The sequence below is a fragment of the Syngnathus typhle genome, linkage group LG8 (assembly GCF_033458585.1).
Source record: "Syngnathus typhle isolate RoL2023-S1 ecotype Sweden linkage group LG8, RoL_Styp_1.0, whole genome shotgun sequence".
Lineage (NCBI taxonomy): Eukaryota > Metazoa > Chordata > Actinopteri > Syngnathiformes > Syngnathidae > Syngnathus > Syngnathus typhle.
Window position 1 is genome coordinate 11603266 of NC_083745.1, and position 20639 is coordinate 11623904.

The 20639-nt window shown below is 48.3% G+C and overlaps 1 protein-coding gene across 3 annotated transcripts in view; it reads left to right on the forward strand.

The window, feature by feature from the left end:
* Positions 1-44: 44 nt before the first annotated feature.
* Positions 45-20639, forward strand: part of camkmt (calmodulin-lysine N-methyltransferase) — a 48074-nt gene continuing 27479 nt past the window's right edge. For 2 of the 3 annotated variants that reach the window (XM_061286086.1, XM_061286088.1), the window contains exons 1-3: positions 130-402; positions 811-980; positions 1049-1113. In XM_061286086.1, the coding sequence (XP_061142070.1) occupies positions 307-402; positions 811-980; positions 1049-1113 (331 nt within the window). In that variant the 5' untranslated portion in view covers positions 130-306. Of the gene's footprint in view, positions 403-810; positions 981-1048; positions 1114-20639 lie in introns of all 3 variants that reach the window. The other variant, XM_061286087.1, reaches the window with a different exon arrangement.

Genomic DNA, 20639 nt, shown 5'->3' on the forward strand with positions numbered 1-20639 from the left:
GGAGATGACGTAGTAGGGAAACTTCCAGACAATACTAATCGAAACCAGAATTGATGGTTAGCTTGTTTCTTTGTTGAAATCGAGGTTGACCGCTCCGAAAGCTACTAATATGTCTCAAATATGCAAAGTGTACGGAAGTGGTGTGGATTCTGATTCCAGGTGACTCCCCAATGCAGCTTAGGATAGTCGCGTCGGTGTACTTTTTATAAACAAGTCCTATTTTTTATATGATTGCGCCGCTGCCTTTATCTGACAATCCTACATCTTAATTTAGAAACGTTCCAACGCCGCTTTGAGAGGAGAACTATGAACGAGGACGAGTCTGGTGCTGCTAATTCCCAAACGTCTCACGACGGTGTTACTACAGATGTCGCCCGAGCCAGGTGGACCCTCCTCAGACAGGTAATGGCGACCTTTCAAACGCTGCCATAACCGTATAGAAATAAAGCTTTTTGTGTGGAGTGGAACTGTATTAATATTCCCTCTCAACGAGGACATTTTATTATTATAGTCGACATCTTAATTGAAAACAATTCTCTGCCTTGTGCATCAATTGTGAGCATTTGCACCTGGGCTCACTATTTTATGTGCCTATGCGTGTTTTAAACTCAGTGTACAAACAATAAAAAGTGCATTTGTTATAAAATGTTCAATTTCTGATATTACAGCTTATATATATATGTATACCTATAGCAACTTACCATGCATTTTAATTTTTTCTGGAATAGTTTTATTCTTTGTAATTGTGCTTCTCAGCTAAGCTAAAAATAGTCATTTTGAATAAGGCGTTCACTTTTTCTTCCGTCTCAGGTTTTGCGTCAGAAGCAGGTGGACAACCCAGAGGTCAAACAGGTGTCAGTGCGTAGGTTTGCCACTTTTGACCTTTTTGACCGGACGAGGCCCGCGGCTGGTGACCCCGCGGAGGAGCAGTGGGTGGAGTACAGGAGTGTGTTTTTTCCAGAGTACAGTGCCTTTCTCAGGTACACGTCAACGTACATCTCAATTGAACCGTGAGCGCACTGACATTCTTTTCGGTTTTGTTTATTAGAGACAACATGGGTCCTCTCCGAGTTAACGAAGTGCTGAGCAGTTTCGACAACACCGGCAATGTCTGTGAGTACCCTTTGACTTGCTTACTTGACAATGTGCGTTGCGCTCTCACATGCTATTATCCATCCTGACACACACTGTCCAAAGCCCAACGCTAAGTGAGCCTCACGCTGAGTTCAGCTAAGCAAATGATTGACGCTTTGATGTTGTTTGGCATATCATGTGCTCGCCTTCAAATGCCCTTCACATGGAAGTGGACAGGAGTTGCTTCTTATTGCTTGAGTGCACTGTTAGGATGAATGATTTGGATGCAAACAAGGAAGCCCTGCAAAGAGTGAGAGCGCCGTTTATAGACCTGGGTCCTTTTTGGCATTTCTGAAAAAAAATCACTTTGATTTTCAAACTTAGAATTTTGTTTACTGTTATCGTCTAACTGTGTCGCTACTTGCGATTAATACTGCACTTATATTGTGAGGCATTCTTTAGTTCATGCGTGTCAGACGTACGACCTGCGGAACAGAATTGGCCAGTCAGTGGATCTAACTGGACTTGTGGAGACAGAGCACATGAACTGGAATGAGGTATGAATTGTATCTGACAAAGATCCAGGCTAGTTTGAGGGTTAATTTTGGTACTTTAAGGTGCACCCTTGGTGAACTTCCATTGACGTCCAAGGGCAAGTGCACTTGACAGACTCCCTCCCCGTCCGTCCTTGCGATCCATTCATCAAGAGCCTCCATGTGTGCCCAGCCACGCTTGAAAGCCATGCCCTGTCGAAGATTATAGGTTAGCGTTCACCAGACAGATGGCACGGCAGGAGTCTGGGTCAAGGGTGAAGGTCGTGGCCAGAGGCGACTTCACCCATGCGGACGACACCAACAGTTCGCTCTTGTATGCCTAAACTTCGCTAAGGAGACACTAGCATCGGATAAAAAGACAAGAGTCGCCTTGCCTCATAGTGGTTGTTGGGACTTCTTAGAGTATCGTCTCGCTTGGAGTCTTCCCCCGTGTTTGTACTTTCCTCTCAGCTGGAGTCATGCTTGGCCAGATGGGTAAGTGAGTTCCTGACTCGACTGGTGGATTAGCACAGCCGGAGATGAGAGCATCTATTGAGCAGGGGGGAGGAAGTCCTGGGACGTTTGTCACGGCAGAGGTGATTTGCCTGTCTTTCTTTACCTCTGCATGGACGCGTCGTTATAGTCAAGTCATTTACAGATCAGCTTAAAAAGTGATTTGCTTGAGAGCACCCCTATTGCGCAACACACTTGAAATTGAACTCAGTGTATGCATAGTAGCAGATTGGCGAGATGTTCTCTCCATGGCAACAATCTTTGAGGATTCGCTGTGAAAAAGGAGGTTGCCTCTGCGGCATCATACCACGAGAGAAAGCAGAGTGGGCCATTTTTACGGGGCCATGTTGAAGCCACTCCTCCTGAGATTGCGCTGAAGGTAATGCACCAAGCTAAGGACGCTCCTCACACCTAACTGCCCATGTGTGCATTTGCGTGGAGATCTTGTTCCTCAGACAATGAGCCGCCCCCTCCTCCGCCGCTGCTCTCCATCCCATGTTTGGAACTAGCAATGCGTGAGATCAATTAGGACTGGTTGAGAGGAGCCTCTGAAAGGACCAGAGGTGACCCTGTCACAGCCCTGGGGTCTGCTTGTGTTTCTGCTGCAAATGGGAGAGGATCCCTTCTAAGTACACACATACCAACTGATGCGCTACCCTCCCAATGACATGCTACCTCCCCCATTCCACCCCCGTAAAAGTGTTACACATCCGCCAGTGCATCTGGTGTACCTTGGCCACCTTTCCCTCGCTATCTCGCTAATCCCTCACCCCTGAGGTGTGGACAAGCCCGCATCCTTAGGGGTCCCTTGTCCTGTTCAATGGCTGACTAAAAAGCCCGGCCGGATTAGCCCGCTAGCCCTAAAACGCCGACTCAGCTTTAAATTACTACCCCCCCTGTCGACATGACCCCGGTCTCTCTCTTTCTCTCCCCTCTGCGCTTTTGTGTTTGCGCTGCCGCCAAGCGTGTATGCGAACAATATGTGACGTCTTAGGCGACAATAGGCGAGCGGACGAGGAGTCGCATTCAAAGGCGACGGCGAGTGGGACGGCTCAATTCCACTTTAGTTGCCATATCCGATGCTTTGACTGTTTACACGACCGACCTGTCTCGGCTACCGGGTGTTAAATGTAGTGATTCATTTCGAGCCATGTGTTTTTTTTTTTTCCTTGACACACACACACACTGCACTAGATCACTGGATGGCACGAGAATTACTCAGAACTGTTGGTCGGGTCCGTAAGATGCGTCACTTGTTCTCAAATTCTTGGTGACTTCTCTGCCGTATGTGCAATTACATTTGGAGCTCATTACGTGTGAGCAGCTGGAGTTTTTCTTTTTTTCCACTGCATTTATCACATTGAACTTTTTGAACTCTGACCTCTCGGTCTCCCCTTGGCTTCTCTACCCCCCCGTCGGAGAGAGCTTGTTGTTGTGATGAGTGGTGGGGATTTGTCCTGGGTGTTTTTTGAGAGCTCGTTTCCTGCGAGCGATCGGGGTTTTTGCTAAACAGTTGTCTGGACCTGAGGTTTCGGCACACTAAGAATACACCTGAGGTGTGTTTTTGCAGGGTGTTAGCTTTGTTGACACGGCGAGGCTTTTGGAGGAGAGGACCTCAGCGGGGCTTTGGGGTGACTTCAGTCAAAGATCACACGCATGAATGTTGCCATGTTGAAATCGCTCACAGTAATCCATTGATGCCTTTATGCTCATTTAGTTTTGTCTTTCCGTCTGAAAGCATTCTAATAGACCCGTATTCGCCGCAGCTGCTATGTCCAAACGGACGTCTTTGTCCTGAGCGTAGGTGCCCTCATGCCCTTGCAAGAGGGCAAGGAGAGACATCCGTTTTGCACGGAAGTCTGGCAAGACGACTTTTAGTTAAGAGGTTTCGGAAGCAATAGTTTGTCATTCAAGAAGAAAAGGCTCAGTTTGGCGCACGTTGCACAGTTGGACGAAACGGCCATTGTGCACTTGAAGTGAGGCTCTGGAGTGCGCCGTGGCGGCTCCAGGGCACATTGAGAAACAGTTGGCCCAGTTGACTTAATTGAAAGTAATTGATTTCCTCCTCCTTACCGGGGGCCAAAAACATGTCGCCGCCGCGTTGTCCTCATACACTCGGGGATGTTAGCGGTTTAGCGCTGAATGTAACCTGAAGCCATGATACCACGCACGCACACACACACACACGCACGCACGCACGCACGCACGCACGCACACATGCACGCACACAACCTTAAAAAGTCCCTGCAGTGAATCACCACGCAGCTTTGAGCACAATAGGGATTGAAGGTGAGCTCTTGGGCGTAGCTTTGCCCTGGAGTACGCCCCTCCACCATCCCCATTAGACTTGATAGGATACATGGGTTGAGTGCATGAGAGAAGAGTATGTGTGTGTGCGTGTGTGTGTGTGTGTGTGCGTGCGTGTGTGTGCGCAAACTATTACCAGCAAGCAACAGGGAGTAAGGTCAGGAAATGAGTAGAGCGTTAAAGGGGGGGCTTCCCTTCCCCTCTCTTCCCTTCTCAGTGCTTGTATTGTGAGCACCCCTAATACTCAGCTAATTACAAGGACATACTTTAACAGCAAGCATGTCTCCTTCCTTTTCTTCCAGCTCGCCCATAGAAAGCCCACTCAGCGTGGAATTAGGTGGAGGAGAAAAGCAAGAGTAATAATAACAGGTGGTTCCCGCGTCTCTTGAAAGCAAGGCTCGCCCTCCCTCCGGACGGATACAATGATTGGCTTTTTTTCCATTTAAGTCAGCCAACCTCCTCCCCCCCCCCACACACACACACACTTGCTCGCCTTCCTGTTGGCTTCTAATTAGGCAGAGTGCTTGTTATGCATGGCCTACGTCTTCATAAACAGTGTGCGTGTCCGTGCCGTGCTATGCCAACCGATTTTCTGCGGCCTTTTCAGATACTCGACAGTAGGTGAGTTGGCAAATTGTGAATCGTTTCCACGACCAGTTGTTTCAGGAGCGGTCTAGCTTCGACTTGCATCTCGAAGCGCTCCCCTCACTCTTTTGCTGAACGGCCCCCGCGGGTGTCCTTAACTGTCTGTCAGCCGCTTGCGCTACTGTAGGCAGAAGTGCTAATGGCCTGCGCTAAATGCTACTGTGATCTAGCGTGGGCCTTCCGAGGAGGGAGGGGGGGTGGCTAACTGATTTTCAAGTGGCCCCCCGAGTGGGCACGCTAATTGCTAACTAGCGCTCGGCCTGTTGGGACTCGTTTGGATTGCGGCCATGCAAGCTGCTGAACGGTGTGAAAGCTTTTAAGAACGGTGCTATTAATGGACTTGCTCTGTGAGGGCATTCAAAGAAGTTATCGTCATTATTAGGATTGAATGACAAATACACACGCACACACACTCCTGGTCATGCTACCCATGTACAGGGCAGAAGCCAAAGAAAGACCACCTCGCTGGTTGAACAATAGTCTCGAGTAATAAGGAGACCGAATGACCAAGATGTCTGCCCTGTGCATGGGTAGCATGACCAGGTGTGCGTGTGTGTCTGTATATGTGTGTGTGTATTTGTCTCCATCTACCCACAGCAGGCCGTGGCGCTACATGCATTTAGATTTTTCGATACCTTTTTTGGCAACAATTTTTTTTTCCTGGAAAAAAGATGCTTTGAAATATTTGACTTGAGCTTATTACTTGAGACTGTTGTTCAACCAGCGAGGTGCGTCTTTCTCTGCCTTCTTTTTTGACTTGCGCTAGCTCTGGCACAATTTGTCAAAGTCAAGCAATGCGCGTACTGGCTAATTGACTGGCTAACTTTTGTTGGAGAGGCAAATGGCCATCAGGTTGATTATCTGTTGAATTCTCCAGCTTATCATTTTCCCCTTTTCATCTTTGCTGCCTCCTGTTGGCCGCTTTCAGCAGCCCTTTGCGCCACTCACTGCTGATTGCCACTGAAGTCTTCCATCACCGCTACAATCGCCACAACAGCATAGTGTGCCAGTCTAATAACACACACACACACACGCACACACACACACATACACACACATCGTGAAGAAACACTTTCTAAGCTTTTATGCGGTTTTCCCAAGTGCCTGTTTTTGAGCGCAGCCACAATGGAGGGCCTAATGCGGATTTGTTTAGAGAGCTGCTTAATTGGAGTGGGATGCTCTAATTGCACCTCTTTCGTCGTGTGTGTGTCTTTGTGTGTGTGTGGTAATAGACTGTCCGCGGCACATGTGCGTGCGCGCGTGCACGTGGAGGGCATCACCTGGCCTTTGCACTGTGTGTGGGAAAACATTTGCTTGGATGTAAACGGGCTGACGTGAAGTGTGCAATCACACCACGATGCGCACGACCACGTTTCCGTGACAATGGTGATAATGATGAAAATAAAAGGTACCAGCATCATCCCAGCTCCGCTCCCTTATGGAAATGCGCTCCTGCGTTCGTTTGTGTGTGGTCCGTCCCCCAGTGGGGGGCGCTGTGAGTCTGCCTTCAACTCTCACACTGGCCCACGTGTGTGTGACACACATCAGTCAGTCGGTGTAATAATTGTTGGGCCATTGGTCTACATTACGGTTGTGTGACTTTTGCTTGTCTTGGAGTAGTTGCGTCGTGCTGAAGTTGTTGTCGGAACAAATGCAGCTCTTATGGTGAAGAGTGGGATGTGTCCCTGCTGATACAAAGTGTGTCTTGCTCGCATACCGCAATGACACACATTGGATGCTAAACTAGCAGTTAGCATCTCCAGCGAGCTGCCGCCGCATTCAAATGCGTCAAGCACGAATAGCTTGCAACAGACTCATGTATATCATGACCAATGTTCCCTCTAATTTTTCAAATGTCTGTGCAAACACACACGCTCCCTGTGCACACTGTGGACCATTGTGTGCAACACCAGATTAAATAAATAAATGAATGACTGAACGAACGAATAAATAAATCAATAAACAAAGAAATCCATCAATAAAATCTTGCCAACGAGAACTTTAACACACTCAGAGTCGGAATTTGTTTTGTGTGACAGCTCGTTCCTTTTCTGTCGGTCTTTTGCGCTCTCCCACAATAATGTACCGACCCCCCCTGTCCCATCTTGAGTCTTTTTACAATTCCAACAGCTTTCAAATGTCGTTTCTGCTAAATGTGACGCTTGAGGTGGCCAAACTTCCATTCGGTCCCATATTTTCCCCTCCGTCAACTCGCCCGCCACTTTGGCTGCTTCACTTCATGTTTTGCATAGTAGACCATTCTCACTCCAAAAAGAGAAAATCCCACCCAGCTTCACCGTTTGTTCTTTTATTTGCACACACTCCGACAACCATTCCATCTTAAAAGAACCGCGGCATGTCTTCTTTACAGTACTTTGGCTTGACGAGTGGATGCGTCGCTGCTCGTTTGTTTTGCCATGATAAGGGGTTAGCTAACTTAGCATTTGCATCTCTTGACTCCGCCGCAGTGTTGTTAGCTAGCAAACCTGCACGGGACGGATGGGCAGGACACATTTTCAGGCACTGTCAATGCTATGATTGGCTATGTAGCATAAGTGAACCATGTAACATTGGCTGGTCAATCACTGATTTGCACTATAGAAAGGCACAGAAAAAAAGTCCACTTGGTCCACTTAATTCGATTAGATTACGTCTAACATTAGATACTGAGCAATTAGTGTATGCTGAATTTTAATTTGTGTGCAGCATGGAGTTTCTTGTGCGCCTAGACTTCGCGAGCAGTGCGCAATGGCGCAGCTGCGCAGCTTAGAGGGAACGCTGATCTTGACGCTCTTGTGTGTGTTCTCTTGTCTGTCTGTCTGAACAGCAGCGACATGCCTCTGCTAGTAGCCAACACACGCACACACACATGTACACGCACACGCTGTGACTCCAGTGGGCCTGTAATGGCGGGTGTGAGTATATTAGTCGCTACAGTCCAAGTGTTAAGTGCTAGCCTGGTGTGTGTGAGATCGATGACAGATGTGCTATCCTTCACACGTGGCCCCACACCCCTACCCAGCCACATACACACACGCACACACATGCACACGCACACACGCGCGCACACACACACACACGCACGCTAGTTTGTCCCAACCTGGGCGTAGCGCAACCTGGGGTCAGAGGTAACGCAACTGTCTCTCAAAGCTAAATTTGATATTGGTCTGTTTTTCTTTATTTTTGTATATGTACTCGCCATTTTGTGCACAATCCTTACTCAAACGCACACACAGCTATTGCGCATATGCCCATGCTGCTCGGCGGCAGCGGGGGGGCTGTCGAGCCCCGGCGCTCCATCGATACTCTGGCAGGGCACTAATGCCTGCTGTCTGCTGATGGACCTTGGCCTGCCTCCAGGGACCATTAGCCACACCGGGGCACACGCACACGCACACGCGCACACACACACACACACACACACACACACACACACACACACACACACACACACACACGGCCAGCTAATTATTACAGTTGATCAACGACTGCTATCTCACCATATCCATCTCTTCCGTATTCGTTCCTATCCGTTTGTTTTGATTCATCAAGCTTCAAAGTCCAGCCATAGCCACATTGGCCTACTTAGCGCCGGCCTCGGTTCCGAGCTCTTTTAACAAAGTCATGTTCAGTGTATACGGACATGGTTGTCCCATACGGCCCAGTGTCCTGTGGGGGGGGGTGTACGCAGGCGTGCAATTGAGCGTGAAACTAAAGCGGGAAGACACCGGACACATGTTGCCGTGTGGACTGCAGAACATAAATATTCAGGTTTCTCAAAGTGGATTTTTTCCATCAATTTTGACATCTGCAAAAAAAGAACGTCATCAAAATAATCCCAGCAGATTGTTATACCAAGATATGAGGGGAGAAAACGGCAGCGGGCGACTCCCATTGTGTTGCTTTGCTGAGCCCAACATAAAAGCGAGTAGCAATTTAATTGGCGCCATCGAGTAATTACAGCTTAAGAAACTATCCAAAGGTGCTCGTCAGCAGGCCCCAACAATGCTCCTATCTTTATTTTCTGTGATTCCCTCATTAGACGGCTAATTAGTCACACAACGCACTCTTTGTTTTACTGGATTTATTGAGTACTGTATTTAAGAAAAAAAAAAAAGCGAGTCCCCAGAGCGCAGCGAAACAATGGCAATATAATAACATGAAGGAATGTGTCGCTAACAAAGCCGCGGGTGGTGTTTGGACTCAACCAACGTGATGTGAAAGAATCCCGCTTACATGTTGCCATCTTTTGTTGTGCGGCGACGGGCTTTGTCTGTTCAGCCGTCTTTGTCTGTGCTGACGCTGCAGTCAAACCTTCTTCAGTACTCTGCCATGGATTGAAGCGTCCCTAATATATTGGCCTCCCATCTACACTCTTATTTTGCATTTGTATTTGCCACAAGGTGGTGTTGCCTCTGCCTCTTTTTGCGCATAGTCAGCTGATACCTGTCCAACAACGTCTTTGTGATTTATTGGATTTGAAGGATTATGATTCTTTACTGGTCTGTGAGAAAGTGGCAGTTCTGGGGGGGGGGGGGGCGATAGTCGCCATCAACAAAGTGCAGACGGAAGCAAAGTGAAGGAGGCTGAGTGAGCGAGCACAGGAGGACACCTTGAATGGAATAGTGAGAGCGAGATGGGCCCTGACAGCGGCGAAAGAAGCGCTCCGTCTACGCCTTTGCCGCAGTCGCGCCCAGGCGCCTGTGGGCATCATCACGTAGCCACATCGCCCCACAAACACACACACACGCACACATACATGCGGCCTGTGATAAGCCATCAAGTGTTGTTTAATCCAAGCTGACTTGCACTCGACTGAAAAAAGCAAATTCACTTCCACTCACAGTCTGCAAAACGGAGCACTCTTCACATAAATGGCAGCGCTCACAATGACTTCTGTTTGTGTGTGTGTGTGTTTGTGTGTGTGTAATCATTTTTGGGTGGCGCCGCTTGCATGTATTGGTGGTGACAGGCTCCTGAGCGGCCGTGTGACAGGCAGATAGCCGGCCTGCCTGCGCCGCCCGCTGCCTATTGTTAGGAAGCCGTCATCCAACCCGCCTCGTGCAGCCATTGTGTGTGTGTGTGTGTGTGTGTGTGCGCGCGCCTGTGTGTGTTTGCGTGTTCCACTGGCTTGTGCGCGCCTTCATGTGTGCTAATGTGTATCCCTCGGCGTGGATTAGTCAACTCCAAAGATGGAGCGCTTTGAAGACGTTTTGTACTTGCTTTTGCAAGACTACAGAAAATCGGTGTTAAGGAAACAAAAGCAAACAAATCAAACAATTCTCCCAACAACTCAGTGCGTCCTTGTTTTAATTGCGCAGAGGTTCCTTTTCTCCCCAATTTGTGGATTGACACGTAGATCGGCATTAAAGCGGTAACCCAAGGACGGTGTGTATTTGGTTCCAATAAAAATTAAACAATATTACGCTTTGTGCTGTTTACTTGGTGACTCTGCATCGTTACCTTGATGATCACATGATCGACAGCCCAACAATAACGAATCGTTTTAGCGTCGGCTCTTTTTGTGCTTGGTGTCATTTTGAGAGCCAGCTCACGTTTGATTTGTTTACCAAAAAGGAGAAGAGAGGCCAGCTATTGTTTGCGCCTCTGACAGCCGAGCACCACTGTACGCCGCCATTGTCGCGGCCACTTGTCGCCGAGCCCTCGTTGGCCAACGGGCGAACTCGCCCACCTCGCCACCGTTTGTCAAGAGCGCCACAAACAGCCACGTGAGGGAAGGCATTGGTGGCGGGTGGCTGCCGCAGATGAGAAAAGGGATCCCGAGCCCTCCCCCCTTCCTCTCCCAGTCATCCACAGCGCTTGCCTTGTTATTAACATTCTCACAGAGTCCTGTTGAAAAGACTCAAGCTGCGCTGATGAAATCGGGAGCGTCGCGCGGCACCAGGCGAGCTACGGAGAACATTGGGCGCACTTGACAAAAGATTGCCGCCGCCTCTGGAATCGAGTGAGATGAAAATTGCAATTTACATGAGAGCCAAATGCGCAGCTGCCGTGCTTTCTGGCCTCCGTCGCCAAAAGACTTCAGAAATATTTTTTTCTTTGTAAAGTTGTTTGCAAAAATTGCCAGTGGCTGCCCTTTTGACTGCAATGCTGCGTGCGGCCTTCGGGTGACGACGGCGAGGAAGACGGCAGGCCATAGCTTGCGTTTTCTTAAGACGGACTCAACACTGGCAGTGTGATGTCATCACCGGTTAACCGTCCACTTCATGATCAGGACTCGGTTCTCACCTGGCTTCCATTTTGGATCTCTTCAAGTCTCCTCTAATGAACGTAACAAGCGGGAAGTGAAAAAGGCGACTGAACACTTGATTAGACGTTGTCGCCCTCCATGCATTCGCCACGCTCTTAATTGATTGACCTCTCGTCATGGATTTCCAAGTCAATACCACCGGGCCTCAGAATTCCTAGGTGGCAAAGAGGCGGCCTGTGTGTGTGTGTGTCAGTTTAAGAGGCGGAAGATATTGATCATGTGTTGTCGTGTTGCCGAGTTTACCCGACCTTCCAAACTGCTGCCATCATCAGCTGCGCACAAGCATTGCTGATGTCGCTTTCCTTCTCCTTCTCATCCTCTTCCTCTCCTTCTTCTCGTCACTTTGTCCTTTTTGTCTCATTCCTCGTGTGTGCGTGTCTGTGTGTGTGTGTCTGTGTGTGTGTGTGTGTGTGTGCGTGGTTATTTGCATGGCTATTTGCATGCCTGAGCTGCAGATAAAGCCTAAATTGAGCTGTTTTGATTGTTCAGCGAGAGTGCCTGCAGCACATTGCAGACCCCACGGCTGAGGAGCACACACGCGCACACGCACGCACGCACACACACACATGGGGCGGGGGGGGCAGCTCTGTGTATTTTTATTATTAAGTGGTGTTGGCAACAGCGGCGGAAATTCTTTTAATTACTCGTCAGTCGGTGTCTGCGCAAGGCAGGCAGCTCGTTTGTTCACACCGAATGCGCACGCACACTCGTCTCGTGCGCGTCTTAATGTCTCAGCGCGGCTAATCTAGCTTTACGCGTCATGTTGTTGCAGCCAAGATTAGCTGCCGGCCTTTTCTGCGAGGACCTGCGCCGGCACGTGAAGCCATTTTGAGACCTGAGACTTGACGCCGCATTCGCCACTTTGTTGTGGGTTCTTTATTTTAACGGGGATAAATAATTTTTACGATTCATGGATCGTACGTGATGACTCGGAAGAGCAGGCTGGGCCTCATGTTAATTTCATTTGTGGGCCAAATTTGAGTTTGTTGTAGTACACAGTGCAAAGCCAAGCTAGCAAACCAAAACAAGTAATATAGTAGAAAATAAAATGCACAAATAACAAAAATATTAAAAAATATATTTTGCAAATAAAAATATTTTATAGATCAATCAATCTAAAAACAATAGCTATGCCATCCAAGTACTGTGTATGGAGACAAAACGGACAATTGGATGATGCAAATGCACACTCGAAATTCAACCGCAAACGATTTGGCTCACACTATTAACGAGAGACAACGTTTTGCTTTTTGTGTCCTTGTGCACGTTGGCCAAACCACGTGCCGGACATTGCTCTGTGGAACACACACGTGCACACACGCTGGGGATGATGTCTGGCGAGGTGGATAAAGTGGTGCTATTGTAATTCGATAGATTGCTTTGCCTCAGATAATCTGCTTTAAACAGATGATCATTTGGGGAGTAGATTTGATTGATGTGGGACAGGAAGTGAGAGAACACGCCCTTTTGCTTTCGGTCTCCCTTTGCTTTTGTTCGAGAGAGACTCGCCAGGCCGGAGAACATCTGGCAGGACCGCGGATGTTGCGGCTGGCCCACAAATGAAACGTCCGAGTCGTCTTTTGGAAAACTCACTCAATAGCGTTCCCTGGACTCTCGATTGATTCAATTGAGGAGCTTCAGTTGGACAAAAGTCGTGCTTTGCCGCCATCTTTTGGCACTCGTGGCTCACCTTGGAAGGATTGAGGAGCATTTACCTTCTCTTTGCATCTTGATCGTCATCCTTCCTCTGGCTCTCCCTCCGTGGCTGCTTTTCTGTCTTTCCGCAGCGGCATAATCCTCTGCTCCGGGTTGCCGTAGAAACGTCAATAACATTCCTGCTCGACAGCATCTTAGCGCTTCAAAGTGCTCTCGGAGCAAAGCGTAAGCCTTTTCCGCCACGACAAAAATGGCAAGCGAACTAATCGGCAAGATTTTATTTCAGCCAAGGCATTTCGGTGGATATTAATAGTCAGCTCCCCCCCCCCCCGTTCAAATTCTAGAAATAATGTATTTTAAAACATTTACCACCATAAATGTGACTTTTACACGACTGAATTAATTTCTTTACAAATACTGCTCTTTGGAACTGTTCGTAATTCATTCCAGAAAACTTGACAAAGCACGTGCTACCGTAAATTTGTAAACACCCGCTAAATAAATAAATAAATAAATAAATATGTGAGCACAATTACAACTAATTATAAGCATTATAAGCAATATAAAAACATGGACAAAATGCTACCATAGAAACTTGAGTAAGTTTAATTTGACATTGCACCGTATATTAAAATGTCATTTATGTCATGTTATTTACATTTGTTTATACATTTGTATTAATTATTTGCGTTGTAGTTTTGTCTGTAATCTGTTTTAAATTTTTCAAATTATTTTAATTCAATTTTAAATTAAAAAAAAAATACATATTTATATTTTCAATCAACTCATCTTGAAAAAAGATGAAAAAAAGGAGGCGCTTTCCTCATTTTGTCATGTAGTTTATAGTGCGTGTAAATACATTTTAAAAATATCATTCTCATTTTTCCCCCTTGTATTGTTTACGTTGTAAATATCCTCAAATCAGCGTTCATCAAATGTTAATTTTGTGACACGTCTTTCCCATCTGTACTTTTTCTGTGTGTGCGTGTGTGTGAGTGACAGCATCCACTAGAGTCCACTCTCGTCTCGTGGAAGCATCGCTTTGTGTCACCGCCCTCCTCGGTCCATCTCAATTAAGGCTCTGGCCCCTCCCCCCTCGGAGGGCCTATTATACATTAGCTCTCCCAAACGCAAACGGCCAAGACGACCGACCTGTTTGACTGTCGCCTTGCCGGAGTCGCAACGGAAGCAACGCAATCGAGCTGCCGCGTGAAGCGAGGATGCATATACGCTAATGTCAGCGGCAGGCCGGCGTGTGTGTGCGCGGGGCGATAACAACGACGCTCTTCGGGTGTTCAGATTGTCCTGTAGACAGACCTGTCATCATCCCAGTCAAATTATTCTGATTGGCTGCTGATTTCCCAGCGTGCTGGCATTTGCGCATCCGCGATTTGCCGCCTTGTGTGATTTCCTGACGCTTATCGTCTTGTTTTGGCGTCCCCCAAAGGTGTCTCGGCGGCACCTAATCACTTGATTTTGTGTGGGTAAAACAAGTGCACCTTGCGCTGATGAGGGACACCCCCCAGCCGCGTGTACGCGCGGGGGTGGCTCTTTGATTCGGCGGCCTGCAAATTAACCTTGTCAAGATCCCGCTGTCCTGTTTATCCAAAGACGAAACGTTTTGGTTGACACCTTGGAGCACGAGCGTGTGCCACTTTGTGCACTTGACATATGAAGAAATCAGGGCGGCTTCTGCACGAAGCTCTAGCAAGGCAGAGCAAGGACATTCTTCTACAGTTTAGAACTCGTTTCGTGCTGCCTCATGTTTGTTTTGGGTGTAATTCCACTTGCAACCACTGGATGGTGGCACACGATTTGAAGCTGTGACTTTGAAAGGAGTCGAATGACAACAGGAATTTAGACTGTACATCTTTGAGCACGACGGCTTTGTGGCTTCCTTTACCGGCTCTCCAGAATGTCAGCAAACAGACGTCGTCATCTTGTGACTTCCCTTCCCCCGCCATCGCACGCCTCACCCAGGAGACGGTATATGTTGCCAATCTGTGCCAGGCTGTCAAACATTAGTGCCATGCAATATTCACAAGGACTAAGTCAGGCTTTTAGGGTTGCGTGGCGAGGCCCGCCCGCAGCAAGAACAATCTGATTAACAAGCGAGAGCTTTCTCGATCGCGCGCCTGTGCTGAAGAGCGCTTTTGTGGCCCTTGAAGGACGCCACACATGCTAGTTCATTGCATGCTATTATGCAAGCTGCAATTGGCGAGGCTGCTGGTACCAGACTTAGGTTCCTTAGATGCCCCATTAAAGGCCTTCAAGCGTGCTTGTTCCATTTCCAAGGTCTTGAAAGGTTGTGTTTTGCGACATGGCAGGACACGTTGGAATGTTCATCCAGCATTGAACTCACATTCTCAAGTGACCTTTTTTCATCATCACTTCTGCACTAATCCAAGCACGGATTTGCGGTTCTCAAACCTCAGAATCGGTTGGAGTTGCCTCCAAGCGAGACCATCACAATATTTCCCCGATTTAAAATTCAGCCGCATGTTTGACGCTGGCAGAACCAAAAAGCGTTTGGAAATCAAGCGTGACCCGGCACGGATTCCGTGAGAATGTTTGCGCCAACGAGGGCCACGTTCTCAAGATGTGCATCCTTGCACACGTATTTGTTGCCACGACCTGTGACACCCCCCTCTTCTCGCACAATATTCCCTCTCAGCGATGCAACAATGCGGCACGCCAACAAAACTGGCCTCAAACTCGCCCGGATAATTGTCGTCTCTTTGAAAGAGACAGCTATAGAAGCTGCAAACGAAACCTTTTGCCTCTCGTTTTGGCCGGAAAACTTTTTGCTCGTGAAAGGTGCCGCATCTCGACTGAACTGATTTTGATTGTCAATTTTCTGATATGAAACCTTTGTCCCTTGCTTCTTCTCTCCGCCGTAGCAGCCTTTGAATGGCTCGTATACATTCAAGGTTTTCTCCGCTCGCATTGTCGCTCGCGTGCGGACAATGTTGTGCCTCGACAACACTTACTCGCTCTAAAAAGTACCCTTTGACCCTCTTGATGGGAGGTAAAGAATGAAAACGCAGAGCTCCGCCAAGGCCGAACAAACGGATTTGTTTGGAAGAAAAGATGTCACTTTGAACTCTGCATCTGACTTTTATTATTTTTTGCACATGCTCACTGCGAGTCTTTGTTTTCTTCCCTGCCACCTGTTTTCGGCTATTCTGCATCATTTGGTGTGTCCCCAAAACGCACGCAGCGGCGTTATTATTCATCGGTGGCGGTCAGCTGGCAACGCGACGACCCTCGCCAAGCTCACCTCGCTTTAATCCTCCTCCCACTCCACTCGGGCTCTTCACCGTTTCCTGTCCAACAGCAGCTCTTGAATAATTGCAGTGAGGAGGATTTCCCCCCCCCCCTTCTTCTTCTTTTCAATGCATACGTGATGGGCTCTCTGAAGCGTCGCTCTCGGCGCTTTTAATCCCACCTTGTCCAACTGAAGGGTCCGCTTGCAGACGCGCGCGCGCGCATCACCGACGTGCACGTGCAAACACTCCGAGGTCGATTGCTGTTTGTAACGCGACCTTAATGCCAGCCGGCTTTCTGTATAACAAAACACTCGAATTGTCCGTGGCGCGGTGTTGCCGTGGCGGTGCGTTTGACGGCGTTGCACGCGTGGAGCTTTTTCCGTGCTGTCATTAGCGCCGCTCAAGTGGGGAGGAGTCACTTTAATTGCGTAAACAGGATGGCTTTTGGAGCATGTTTGCGCACAATGCACATCCCACGGCATGCTCGTCGAGTGAGGCTCATATCACTTGACAAACAATACGTGCAAAAATCAGTGCGGGCAAAGTGGCTGGTTTTACCCCGGCCGCGCGAGTTGGAGTGCTGGCGTGTACGTCAACACGTGTTCGAAATCCTTGAGTTTCCTTTGAGAGAATCAATTCGCAGGTCGAGAAGGGCAAAACATGTGCCCCCCTCGTCTAAACGTGGTGCTGTGATTAATATTGTGTTTATTGTACCGATTTTAAGAAGATTAATTTATCCATTTTTATCCTTCTGGGGGGGGGGGGCTTTTTTGGCCTTACATCTGCCCTCGACTGCTGAAACTGCCTTCGGGCTCGCAACGCAAACTTTGGTTTTCTGGATCCAGTCACCATAAAATTCCTCGCTTGTTGAATTTTTCCACACAGTTCATTTGCCGCATGTCCACTTGAACGTCGCCGTGATGCCGGTAGCTGAAGTCCTCATTCAGATCGTCAAGTGTTCTTTTGTTCACCGAGAACTGGATACAAAGCTTCGCTTCCGACAGGCTCGTTTATGTTTCGCAGTGTAAGCGTTAATACAAAAAGCCCAAATGCTCCCGCCCCTCCCCTGCAGCTGTGCAATCATCATTTAAAGGCGTCTAATTTCTTAGGATTATGCGATTAGGAAGCTATTGTGGCAGATGAACGTGTCAATGAGGTTAGCTTTGTGATGAAATGGTTTTTGTCAGCCCCTCTGCGGCCTTTTGGGATTGTATGCCGTGCCGTGCCGTGCGGTGCCGTGCGTGCCTCAGACAGGTGGGCCACCCCAAAGCCTCCTTACCTAAGCTGCTGTATTTATCGACGATCATATGTGTCCGTTTATTCCGTTAATGCGCCGGCTGTTCCTTGGCTTCACCTCGCATAAACTCCCACTCGTCACGTACGGCGCGGCAGCCTGGATGCCGGGCCTGCGCGTCGGCGGCGCCACTGCCACAGCCCCGAGCCAGCTGTCACAAACATTCGGTTTAATAGCGTCTCCCGCTCTCTCTTTTCCGCCTTGCGCCGAGCTGGTCCGCTGTCGGCTGGGGTCACTCCCGATCGGACTGTATCTTGGGATGATCTCAATGACAGCACCCACTTTAGACTAATCACTCCATTTAGACTGGAGTGGCCCTGCGGTGGGGTGGGAGCGGGAGATGCAAAAAAAAAAAAAGAAGAAATGACAGAGATGAAGAGTTAGCAGCCCGCAGGAGCCGAGGCAAATGAGGGAGGGGAAATGTAAACTGTGAGAGAAGGGAAATTTATTTTTAAGTCCTTCATAACTTGGGGCTTAATTTACACAAGGTTGTCTGTTTGTATTTACGCAGACCCGACTCGTGTTTTATGTAAGCTGGAGGAAAGTTTTCACCACGTTCCAGTTATATGTTGTTCTCCTCAATTTTGAGGCTTTTCATCTCTCTAAAGTCAATCGGGTTGATATTGCTCGACGCGTGAGCTGCTTACGGACCGATTTCTACGCTTTGCCTTGCGAGAGCCGACACGAAATGCAAGCACTGTGAGGTGGCGAGCGTACTCCACTCACAATTGTTCCCAAAAGAAGCTTCGAGCGCTGAGCTGTTATTTTGAATCTCAATCGAATTCTCCAACGGGGCTCGTTAAACAATAGCCGCTGAGATTATTAGCGATGCGCTCTTGTGTGATGTCAAAGTGACTTTAAGGAGACCTTGCGCCACCATTTCAAGTACTTTTGCGAGGTAAATGCACGAGCTGAAGCTGCTTGTGTTTGTGCATGTATGAGCCCCGCTACCATACCCCCCCCCCCCCACCCCCACCGCCAGATAAAATTGCACAATAGACTCTTTCTGTCCCTCTATTGCAAGATAACCTCCACCTGTCCCCGCGCTGCTTCTCCTGCACCTATTTTTGCCGTTTCCCTCTCCAGCCATTCATGCCTCGGCGTGCCTATTCAGTTGCCGTAATGGACTCGGGCCTACCCGCCGGCGCGTTTCAATGCGGGCTTTTTGTGCGGGCCTGACTCAATGGCTTTATTTTGACGCTCTGGACTGACGGTTGACTGGACAGGTGGATGGCTGACCCGGGGCGGTCCCGCTTTCTCGCGGACATGCTCGCCTGGCACAATGGCGCTTGGCCTCTTTGTCTCCCGCGCAAAACGTGACATGAAAACAATCATTACTTTTTCCCGATGCTAATAAATAAGCGTTGCACAGACATTTAATTTAGCCTGTAACACCTCAGGGTTGGTCGCTTGTTGTTTACACAAAAGCGAACTGGATTTTGCCAGAAAGACCATTTTCAGGCAATTTTGGTCTCTGAAGTGACAGCAGGTATTTATTTGCTCTTCTTCCATGTGGCAGAAGGTCTTCTGTGTCCAGGCAAAGCAAGCCCAAGGGAAACAAATTAAGATTGTAGTTTATTTCCTGATTTATGTTAGACAAACACATACAGCATCAGATAAAGGCTTATTTTCCGTTCATCGTTTTCCAATTTTACGGAAGTGGGATGGGTCTTCCGACACATGGATGTCTAGAACCTGTGTGTGCCTGTGTGTGTGTGTCGTTTTTTTGTATTTCAACAACAAAATGTGCGGCTAAGACACCTGGGAACTTAATGGAATTGAATGAATGTAAAAAAAGTGCCAAATCTATCTGGTGGCAATATCAAGCGTCTGCTCAGCCCCCAAACCGAAAGGCCCCAGCATGAAGTGCATACCCGATCCGTATAACGGTCCGGTCTCAACGTGGCACGCGCTCACACTGTATCATACACGCCGATGCATTCGTCAATAGTCGGTGGGCCAGATCTACCCCACCTCGGCTTAATCCCTCCGAGATCTGCTCGCCGCCGGACGCCACTCCTCACATCTCACACCTTGGCACTCGGGGGGTTTGCATGTCAGGATAAGTGGAAAAGGAGAGGCAAACGCACACACACGTACAGTATGAATACGTGGATATGCACACGGGCAGTGGGGCTCATCTGCGCGCCGCTATCTGTCTCTATTTTCTCCGCAGTAGGCAGATAAGTGGCCCGACGGAAGCGGCCAGGGAGAAAGAAACGCTGCGCATGTTTGTGTTTGAGGCCACCGGAGCGCATGTGAATAGCAAATGTCGGAAAGGAAAAGCTGTCTTCCTTAACGCCGGGGTGAAAACCCGCAAATTAATATTCTTGCATCTCACAACCGTACGTCCTCCTTTGACCAGCAACTAAAATTTTTGTTCTTAATCAAAATCGTCTGCGGAGATATTAGTGCTGTACTGATGAGCTGAATGGAGTTGCGACATCATTTTGTGTGCACATACACATTTTATTGTAAAATTGTGGAGATATTAGTGCTGTACTGATGAGCTGAGTGGAGTTGCGACTTCATTTTGTGTGCAAATACTAATTTTATTGTAAAATCGTCCAGCTAGTTGATTTTTTGGCCCCAGAATGGTTCAAGCGCTTGAACAACTGTTGAAGCTTCTTGCCAGCAGCGTTCATATAACTGTGGCACCTCGCATTGCCCACATTCGCTCTCAAAATCGTTTTTCTTTCTGCACGCAGATTAAAAGGTCGCGTGCGGACGAGTCGCGACTAAAATCCAATAATAACGCTTGAGCACGTGCGTTGATATTTCAAAGTCCGTTCTTTGTTTTTGAGTCGAATCGACACGCCGGCGCAGATTTGTAGGAGGAAATAGCATTAGCATTCTTGTTTGAGTTGGGGTTGGGACAGGGTCTTTCTTGAGGATTTGTGACCCTGTGTGACCCAACGTGTGCTACTCTGGGGGGCACCTTGGCTGTTTCTCCGAAGCACTCTTGAGTTCCTAAAAATAGCGTCATGCTGTTGTCTTTATATATCGCGGTTACTTATTTTCAGAGCAGACAAACACTTGAAGTGCATAGCTGTGTGTGTGTGTGTGTGTGCGTGTGT